Source organism: Musa acuminata, chromosome BXJ3-5 (assembly GCF_036884655.1).
Source record: "Musa acuminata AAA Group cultivar baxijiao chromosome BXJ3-5, Cavendish_Baxijiao_AAA, whole genome shotgun sequence".
NCBI lineage: Eukaryota > Viridiplantae > Streptophyta > Magnoliopsida > Zingiberales > Musaceae > Musa > Musa acuminata.
The window spans coordinates 25,943,731-25,954,272 of NC_088353.1; the positions used below are offsets into that span (position 1 = coordinate 25,943,731).

The following is a 10,542-nucleotide window of genomic DNA, read 5'->3' on the forward strand; positions in this document are numbered from 1 at the left end:
TGTGAAAGTACATGTGTTTTCCATAATATATATTGTAGGAGTGCATTGATATGTTATGACGTATAATGCACATATATGATATTATGTGTAGTGTATAAGTATATATATATATATATATATATTATGACGTGCAGTGTGAGACTACTCGTATATATAATGATGTGTGATGTAAGAGTGCTCGTATATATTATTACGATAATGTATGATGTGGGAGTGCCCTTGTATGTTATAATTTGAGGTGTAGAAATATATGGATTTGATATATTTCCTACATATGCGAACAAGTATTTGAATTATTTTAACATAAAATTTTACCTCCTTATTGTGCATATACTATGTTGTAGGGTTATGCATGCTGTATACGTCACATGATGTGATGTCTATCGTTAAGTGTCTTATGTCAATGATCTTGAAATATTGTATATATATGATATGATACATACTCAAATAAGGCTATATAGACTTATGCTTATTGAGTGATTACTCACTATAAACCCTAATTTGTAAGTAAGGATACTAAAATTCCTCCCAAGTTATTGGGTAGAGAAGTGAGTACATGCAAGCCCAAGATAGTATAGATATGGATGATGACATGTGAGCATATTTTGTGTATAAATTTTTGACATGTTATGTTTGTGTTTTACATTGGTCAGATATTATAATTATAATATGATTTATCAATTGAACTCTTAATATTGATATCTTTAGTTGTTTGATAGATTGCCGCAATCATATCTACTTCTCATCAATGTTGTGAGCAATTCTTCTCTTCGGATTTTCTCTTTCCTTAGATTCTTTTCACTTTTTGAAATTTCTCTCTCTACTATTTTTCTCTCTAATAGCCCTATTTTTCTCTCTAGAGGCCCTCTCTATAGCTCTATTTCTTTCTCTAAACAAGCTTACTTGTCACTCTAATAGATTTGATTTTTCCCTCTAACAGGTTTGTTTTCTTTCTCTAGTAGGACCTAGTAAAGGCCCTTGAAGAGATAAGATAAGTGCTAGCAACACCTAACTGACATCGTTTTCAGTCAAGGTGATATTATTTTAACAGACTTAGATAAGCATTTAATCTTTATTTTTTTTTGGGTTTAGTGTTGGATGGGTTAATGTTGAATGGCATGTTAATAAATCACTTATTGAAAGAAGTCTTATCATTATGCTTCATGTGTATATTTAGATGTCTGAGAAGAAAATTTGTATATGTCATTATTATCTAAATTTGGAAGCTAGGTTACTGATAAATGCATGTATATTTCTTATATTGATTGATACATGTGTGTTCATATATATAAGTAATATACAATTTTTACTGCTCGCACGTTACCTTGACGGGAACTTGTTATCGTGCATTAAATAATCTTTCACAAGTTCGCACGTTACCTTGACGGGAACTTGTTATCGTGCCCGGCACCTGGTGACCAGCTGTTTGTAGATTTATAGCTATTCGTTCAACATTTTAAAGTCTTTGTTTTCCCCCCCTCTCTCTTTTCTCTTATGCATGCAAGGTGCTCGCTGAATTGCTTGTAAAGCTTCCCCTTTTCGCGAGACGTCGAGACTTATTCGTCGTTCATTCTTCGAACTAATCAACTTTCTCTCTTACAGGTCCTTCGGGACCTGCGAGAGGTTGCAAGTGGGCTAATATTTGTAGACGCAAATCACAAGTGCAAAGAGTGACTTAGGCAACGCAAGCTAAGTTAGCGTCTTTGCTGTAAGGATGCCTCGCGACTTAGGCAACTCAAGCTAAATTTGTATCTTTACTATTGGGCTGATGGCCTATATTCAGCCCATGTGGGCTTTATCAGCCCACAGCCCACACCCCCTCTTAACCTAACCCTAATTAAGATTAGAGGGGTGTGGTGGCTGTGTTTTAGAGGTAGATTAAAGCTATGAAAAGGCAGCAACGAGGCAGATCTTTGGAGCCACGAGATTCCAAAGAGAAGAAGGAGAACAAGGCAGAAAAGGAAGAGAAAGAAAGGGAAGAAGACAAGGACAACGCAGAGAGACTGTTCTCAAACCTCTAGCAGTGTTCTCATCTCAGGTTATATCAAATCTACAGTAGGCTCTTGCTGTGATTAATTGGGAGGTTTTAGATATTGTGGGTAGTGACGTGATCCTTGTATCCCAGTTATTCTCTTGTGGTTGTTGCTACGGTTTTGGGCAAGAGATTGAGATTTGTACATTCATTATTCTCATAGTGGATTATCTCTAGTTTGCCCCATGGTTTTTACCCTTCACATTGAAGGGGTTTTCCACGTATATCTTGGTGATATGTTTGATTGTGTTTCCATTTTATTCCTCTGCGTATTTTGGTCTTCTAGTATTTGTTCCTATACAAAGGTTATTCCTGTTTATATCCCCATCAACTAGTATCAGAGTGGGGTTTTGGTGATTTAATTTTTGTATGTGAACATGGAGGCCAGTAATATTTCTCGCATGATTAGTTTGAATGGAAATCATTGGATGATATGGAAACCAAGAATGGAAGATCTCTTGTATTGCAAAGATTTGTATGGACCTTTGCAGGGGGATAGTGCAAAACCTACAACTATGACAGATGATGAGTAGAAGAGGTTAGATTGAAAAACAATTAGGTTTATTAGACAGTGGCTTGATGATAGTGTCTTTCACCATGTTTCTACTGAAATTTCTATATATTCTCTTTGGAAAAAATTGGAAAGTCTCTATTAAAGAAAAACAACTGGCAACAAAGCTTTTTTGATCAGAAAACTTGTGAACCTAAAATATAGAGAGGGTGATTCTATTGCTGAGCATTTGAATGAAATGCAGAGTATTACTAACTAGTTATCCTCTATGAAAATGTCTCTTGATGATGAGTTGCAGGCATTGTTACTTCTCAGTTCATTACCAGAAAGTTAGGAGACACTAGTGGTTTCCCTCAGTAATTCTGCACCAGATGGTATTGTCACTATGAGTCAAGTAACAAGCAGTTTGTTGAATGAGGAGTTGAGAAGAAAGAGTTCAACAACATCTCAGAATGATTCACAGGCACTTATCTCAGAGAATAGAGGAAGGTCAAAGTCTAGAAGTAGTTCACGTATGGGTAGGAGCAAGTCAAGATCAAGAAAAGATATTGTTTATTATAACTGTGGTGAGAAAGGATATTACAAGAACCAATGTAAGCAACCTAAGAAGAACAAAAAAAAGAGAAAAGAAGTGGAGTCTACAGAGTCAAAGGATAATACTACAGCTATAGTGCAGGGTGGTGATTATTTGATTTTGTCTCCTTCTGATGATATTTTTTCTTGTGTGTGTCAGGATCTTGAGTGGGTGATTGACACAGGTGCTTCTTATCATACTACACCTCGGAGGGAGTTTTTTGCTACATACAGGTCTGGAAACTTTGGTGTTGTCAAGATGGGCAACTATGGCACAGCAGACATCATTGGTATGGGTGATATCCATTTAAAGACTAACCTTGGCTGCAAGTTGGTACTTAAGGATGTAAGGCATGTGGTTGACTTGAGGCTGAATTTAATTTCAGTTGGAAGACTAGATAATGAAGAGTATGAAAGCAGATTTCACAGAGGGCATTGGAAGCTCAGTAAGGGTTCTCTTGTTATAGCTAGTGGAAAGAAATGCCATACTTTGTACAGGTTGCAAGCTAAAGCTTATGGTGAGCAGTTAAATGCTACAGAGAAAGACTTCAGTATGGAGTTGTGGCATAGGCGATTGGGACACATGAGCGAGAAGGGGCTGCAAGCTCTTTCCAAGAGAGAGGTATTACCATATCTCAGAGGTATACATCTGAACCCTTGTATTGATTGTTTGGCTGGTAAACAATATAGAGTTTCATTTGCTAGTGCTGCTTTGTCTAGAAAAATGCATGTCTTAGACCATGTTTATACAGATGTATGTGGTCCTTTGAGGACAAAAACTCTTGGTGGATCTGTTGATGTTCTTGGTATAAGTGGTGCACTTTATTTTGTCACTTTTATAGATGATTTTTCGAGGAAAGTTTGGGCTTATGCTTTGAAGACCAAAGATCAGGTTATTAATGTCTTCAAAGAGTTTCATGCCAAGGTTGAAAGGGAGACAGAAAGGAAATTGAAATGCATAAGATCAGATAATGGTGGTGAGTATACGGGATTGTTTAATGACTATTGCATGTCACATGGGATCCAACATAAGATGACAGTTCCTGGTACACCTCAACATAATGCAATTGCAGAGAGGATGAACCGCACCATCATGGAAAAGATCAGATGTATGCTTTCACAGGCCAAGCTACCTAAAAGGTTTTGGGATGAGGCTTTGAGGACTGTAGTTGATGTGATCAACTTATCACCATGTACAGCCCTAGATGGTGATGTTGCAGAGCATGTATGGTTAGAGAAAAATGTTTCCTATAGACATTTGAGAGTATTTGGTTGTCGTGCATTTGCACATGTTCCAGAAAATGAGAGGTCCATGCTGGATGGTAAGTCTAAAGAATGTATTTTTCTTGGTTACTCACATGATCAGTTTGGTTATAGGCTTTGGGATCCAGAAAAGCAGAAGGTGTTCAGGAGCAGAGATGTGGTCTTCTTTGAGGATCAAACCTTTGAGGATTTGAAGAAGAAGGCACCAGCCAAGACTTCTATAGAAGGATTAGCAGATTGTGACCCAGTTATTCCTCCAGTATATCAGGGTGATGGGGGAGATGTGTAGGAAAATAGTGTAGAGCCTGATGTTGATTTACCTGCAGGACATGTTGAGCAAGAAGAAGTAGGAGAGCAAGTTCCCGCAGAACCTCAATTGAGAAGATCTTCTAGACAACGTCAACCTTCCAGAAGATACTCTACAGATGAGTATATGATGCTTATTGATGCAAGTGAACCAGAGAGTTACCAGGAAGCAATTGAGAGTGAGCAAAAAGAGAAGTGGTTAGTTGCTATGTAGGAAGAGATGGATGCTCTTCAGAAGAACCACACTTATAATTTGGTGCTGCTACCAAATGGAATGAAGGCCTTGAAGAACAAGTGGGTTTTTAGGTTGAAGACTCAAGAATATTGTTCTCAACCAAAGTACAAAGCTAGATTGGTTGTGAAAGACTTTGGTCAAAAGAAAGGTATTGACTTTGAAGAGATATTTTCTCCTGTTGTTAAAATATCTTCTATTCGTGTTGCTCTTGGTATTGCTGCTAGCCAGGACTTGGAGGTTGAGCAGTTAGATGTGAAGACAGGTTTCCTTCATGGTGATTTGGAGGAGGAAATTTATATGGAGCAACCAGAAGGCTTCAAAGTCAAAGGTAAAGATAATTTTGTCTGCAAGTTGAAGAAGAGTTTATATGGGCTAAAGCAAGCTCCAAGACAATGATACAGAAAGTTTGATTCATTTATGACAGAAAATTGATACAAAAGAACGACTTCAGATCATTGTGTGTACATCAAATGGTTTGGTGAGGATTTTATTATTCTCTTACTTTATGTTGATGACATGCTTATTCTTGGGAAAGATATGTCTAAAATTGACAGGTTGAAAAAGGAACTGAGTGAGTCTTTTGCAATGAAGGACATGAGGCCAGCAAAGCAAATACTAGGCATGCAGATTTCTCGTGATAGGAAAAACAAGAAGATTTGGTTGTCACAGGAGAAATACATCGAGAAGGTATTGGAAAGATTCAGTATGAGCAATGCTAAGCCAGTTGGTTCTCCTCTTGCATGTCACTTCAAGTTGTGCTCAGAACAGAGTCCGTCAAGTGATGAGGAGAAGGAGAAAATGCAAAAGGTTCCTTATGCTTCAGCAATTGGAAGTTTAATGTATGCAATGGTATGTACGAGGCCGGACATCGCATATGCAGTGGGTGTTACTAGTAGATTTCTTGCAAATCCAAGCAAAAAGCACTGGGCAGTAGTGAAGTGGATTTTTAGATATCTCAGAGGGAGCTCTAAGGTTTGTTTAAGCTTTGGAGGTGAACCACCTGTGTTAACAAGTTACACAGATGCAGATATGGTAAGAGATATAGATACGAGGAAGTCTACTTCAGGTTATGTACTTACTTTTGCAGGGGGAGCTGTGTCATGACAATCCAGGTTACAAAGGTGTATTGCTCTCTCCACCACAGAAGCAGAATATATTGCTGCTACAGAGGTATGCAAAGAAATGTTATGGATGAAAGAATTCTTACAAGAATTGGGGTTGAAACAGAAAAATTATGTGGTGCATTGTAATAGCTAGAGTGTCATCCATTTGTGTAAGAACCCAATGTTTCGTTCCAAGTCAAAGCATATAGATGTCAGATACCACTGGATTCGAAATGTATTTGAAGAGAAGCAGTTGCAGCTTCAGAAAATTCATACAGATGACAACGGAGCAGACATGTTGATGAAGACCTTACCAAAAGAAAGATAGGAGATATGCCGACAATTGGTCGGTATGGCTTCACATTGAGGAGTCATGGGACAGCCTCCCTTACGGGCTAAAGGGGGAGGTTGTTGGGCTGATGGCCCATATTCAGCCCATGTGGGCTTTATCAGCCCACAGCCCACACCCCCTCTTAACCTAACCCTAATTAAGATTAGAGGGGTGTGGTGGCTGCGTTTTAGAGGCAGATTAAAGCTATAAAAAGGCAGCAACGAGGCAAATCTTTGGAGCCACGAGATTCCAAAGAGAAGAAGGAGAACAAGGCAAAAAAGGAAGAGAAAGAAAGTGAAGAAGACAAGGACAACGCAGAGAGACTGTTCTCAAACATCTAGTAGTGTTCTCATCTCATGTTATATCAAATCTACAGTAGGCTCTTGCTGTGATTACTTGGGAGGTTTTAGATATTGTGGGCAGTGACGTGATCCTTGTATCCTAGTTATTCTCTTGTGGTTGTTGCTAGGGTTTTGGGCAAGAGATTGAGATTTGTACATTCATTATTCTCATAGTGGATTATCTCTAGTTTGTCCCGTGGTTTTTACCCTTCACATTGAAGGGGTTTTCCACGTATATCTTGGTGATCTATTTGATTGTGTTTCCATTTTATTCCGCTGCGTATTTTGGTCTTCTAATATTTGTTCCTATATAAAGGTTATTACTGTTTATATCCCCATCATTTACCGCAAGGGTGCCACACGACTTAGGCAATTCCAACTAACCCCGTTACATAGAGGGAACACATACTTTTCTTAGGGAATGATTTGCTTGTCAAAGTTGTAACCTTATTCTACCAAATTAAATAGTTATGGTTGATTTTATTGTTTAACGGACGGACGTGTCTATCTTAAATTTTTAGTTTTCGTCGTTCTCCTGTTGAAAGTTTGTCATGTAAAATGGATGCACAAGTAGCACTGGATAGGTATGGGATACACAAGGTATGCATGAGAGTTCTTAGTTGACTTTAACTATTAATTCTTCATGGGTAGATGATCATGTTGTTGAAGGTGGATGGCATCTTAGATTAGTATTAAAGTTTAAACTTGCTTCGCCAAATAATAGTTAAAGTTATTGTTGCAAGAAAATATTTTGCTTTGGTAAGATAAGGAATTTGTATTTTTTTTTTTTTGTACAAATTAGAAGTAACCATAGCCATAGATCACAGAAAATAATTTTCAAATTATAAATATATTATTACATATATTCAAGCCATTTTTCATGCTTTAAGAAGTCGACTCTAAATACTTTAGACATCTCATATGTTTAGAAAATATTTATTTCTATATAATGAATTCATTAGGAAGCCACAATATTTGTATGCAAATGATAGAATTTCTTTCGATCCATATTATTTGTAATATGCAATTTTTAATCCGAGGAAATCCTCGATCGAATAATAGATCAAGGCAAAACCTCGTTGGAGGGAAAAACCCTAACCAGAAAAGTTAGGGTGAAAAAACCCTCCGTGAGCCTACCCAAGGGGAGGCTCAACCGATTTCTTTACCCACAACCCGGGTCTGGTAAAGGAAAAAAAAAAGAAAGAAAAGCTCACAGCCCGAGCTAGGCCCTTACTTGATGCTCCATCTCAAATCAACTCCAAAAAAGAATTCCACTTGCTTATATGTTTGTCAAACTCAAAACGAATAATGCGATTTACGATGAAAATAAAGTTCGAGTAGAATCAACATTCATGTGTATCCAATGTAAAACCAACACAAAACTGGTATGATAATTCTTCAAAAAAAATAATATGAGAAAGAAATAATGAAACTTATAATGAGTTTGCTCATAAATGACGGCGCAAAGAAATAAAGAGGGTCGACCCAAATGATACATCGATTGTGGTCCTCCTGAATGATTACGCCGAAGAAGTTACTCATTTAGAAATTTCTAATATGGCTACAATAAACTCCGAGAAAACCAAGACACGATGCAAACTCTAGAATGTATGAAGAGAGTGTGTCCAACGAGATCATGCAGCCGAATACCATGAACAAAGAAACATCATGAGCAAAGAAGACGATTATGCATGCAACTGAAAAAACAAACGGAAGAAAGAAGGAACCAAGAAACTAGTGTAGTAGCGAATTAAAGAACCCATGCAGAATCTAGAATCCAAGAAACCAGTGTACGTTTTCGAAGACACATGCAAGATCCCAACGGAAGAACACAAGAAGAAAGAACTCGAAAGCAGAGACCAGCGACTACAAAAAAGACATCAAATGCAACCAGCACCTAAGAATCAAGATTTAGAATCAACCCGAAAGCACACAAACAATTCGGCACAAGAGTTCCAGAAACGAGCAATCAATATCGCCAAAACAAGAATGACAACTACAGATGCGGGCAAATAAATTGTTAATGTTAACCTGAGGTTAAAACGGGAGGCCGGAGCGGCAGCGGGAGGAGTCGGAGATGCACGAGGAGCAGAATCTTGGCAGATCTCAGTGGCGAAGGCGTCGACCGGGTTCCCGCAGGCGGCGGGGAGGGAGAAGAGGCGTGAAGCGTCGATCGGCTTCCCCAAGAATGCTTTCTGATGGACCAGAAGGCATAGGCAGGCGGCCTCGGGACCTTCGATGGCGGCGGAGAAGGCCGCGCAGCATTGTAAGGTCGGGGCAGGGTAGGCGTGCCAGAACAGAGGAGGCGACTTCGCCAAGTGGGGCAAGCAAAATCGCATGGCCGCCATCGCACTCGGACAGGGATCCGGAGGAGGAAGCATTCTAGTGGAGCAGGCTTGAAGGCGCAGGCATTGGAAGACGAAGCCGAAGAGGGAGACGAGCGGGGAGAAGGAGAGCTTCATTCTTGATCCAATTCCGCCGGCCAACGCGCACGCGAGAGAAGGAGAAACAACCTCGGCAGGGAGAAGACGAAGACGAGCGGGGGAGAAGACGGGCTAGGTTCTTGATCGCCTTTCGCTAGCCAACGAGATTGACAGAGGAGAGCGAGAGAGGAGAAATAATCGTCGCCGAGAGAAGACAGACTTCCTTCTTGATCACCTTCCGCCAGAGAGAGAGAGAGGATATATAGCTGTCGTGGGGGAGGTTAGCGGTTTCGTTCTTGACCGCCTTCCGCATAGAAAGCGTACGAGTGAGAGAGCGTGCGGTGAGGCCCTATGTAAGAAGCAACGTCATGTTATCTTTGAGATTCGTGCCTGATGAATTATCCCACCAGCTTTAGATGGGACCCATTAGCATGGCCGCCATCGCACTCGGACAGGGATCCGGATGAGGCAGCGGAGGAGGCTTGCAGGCGCAGGCAAAGGAAGACGAAGACGAAGACGAAGCCAAAGAGCGAGATGAGCAGGGAGAACGGAGAGCTTCATTGTTGATCCTTCTTGATCGAATTCCGCCAGCCAACTTGCGCGCGAGAGAAGGAGAAACAACCTTGGTCGGGAGAAGACGAAGAGGGAGACGAGCAGGGCAGAAGGCAGGCTTGGTTCTTGATCGCCTTCCGCACATGAAAGAAACATAGCAAATTCATAGACTTCTATACCCTATATCATAATATATGTATGCACTTCCGCACACCATACGTCATAATATATATGTGCACTCGCACGCCGCACATCTTAATATATATGTAGATTCCCACAACGTATGTTATAACATATATATGCATTGAATGTCGTAATATATCTGTGTAATCTAACAACGCACGTCATAGAAAGCATATGCACTTTCGCACCGTATATCATTAGTTATACATAGGTACAATATATTTTTTATCTCAAATTCGTATATTTTTTATGCTTACAAAATATATACATTTATATTTTGCTCATATCTGGCTAGTGATAATTATATCATTAAGAAATTCATATTTAGCTCATGTCTAGCTAATGATAATTATATCATTAAGAACATATTTTTCCAAAATATGTTATGAATATGATAATTTATAAGACCACTATAATGCAATAAATTAAACTTATGCTTACCTAATTTAACTAAAAAGTAAGGATGTTAGTGAAACGCCACATTCCTCGATGCTTAATTATGCTAGGGAGTGATACACCTAAAAATTAGGAGCATAATAAGGTCATGAGATACTTTAATTGAAAACCTTATCTCTTGAACTATTGATTTATAATAACTCATAACAATAAATTAAATATTTTTTCATAAAATCCTAAATAAAATATATTATACTCAATCTATAAATTTATCTAAATTCTGCTATTAATCT

The 10,542-nt window shown here is 39.0% G+C and overlaps 1 protein-coding gene across 1 annotated transcript; it reads right to left on the bottom strand.

Annotated features, from left to right (window-relative positions):
• Window positions 1-8,599: 8,599 nt before the first annotated feature.
• LOC135638368 (non-specific lipid transfer protein GPI-anchored 25-like) lies at window positions 8,600-9,157 on the bottom strand. Its single transcript, XM_065151481.1, has one exon. It carries the CDS (start codon window positions 9,155-9,157, stop codon window positions 8,600-8,602), a length of 558 nt encoding a protein of 185 aa, XP_065007553.1.
• Window positions 9,158-10,542: the final 1,385 nt, after the last annotated feature.

Bases quoted from the DNA above. Each gene is read 5' to 3' on its own strand.
- LOC135638368 (XM_065151481.1), bottom strand. From the start codon at position 9,157: ATGAAGCTCTCCTTCTCCCCGCTCGTCTCCCTCTTCGGCTTCGTCTTC.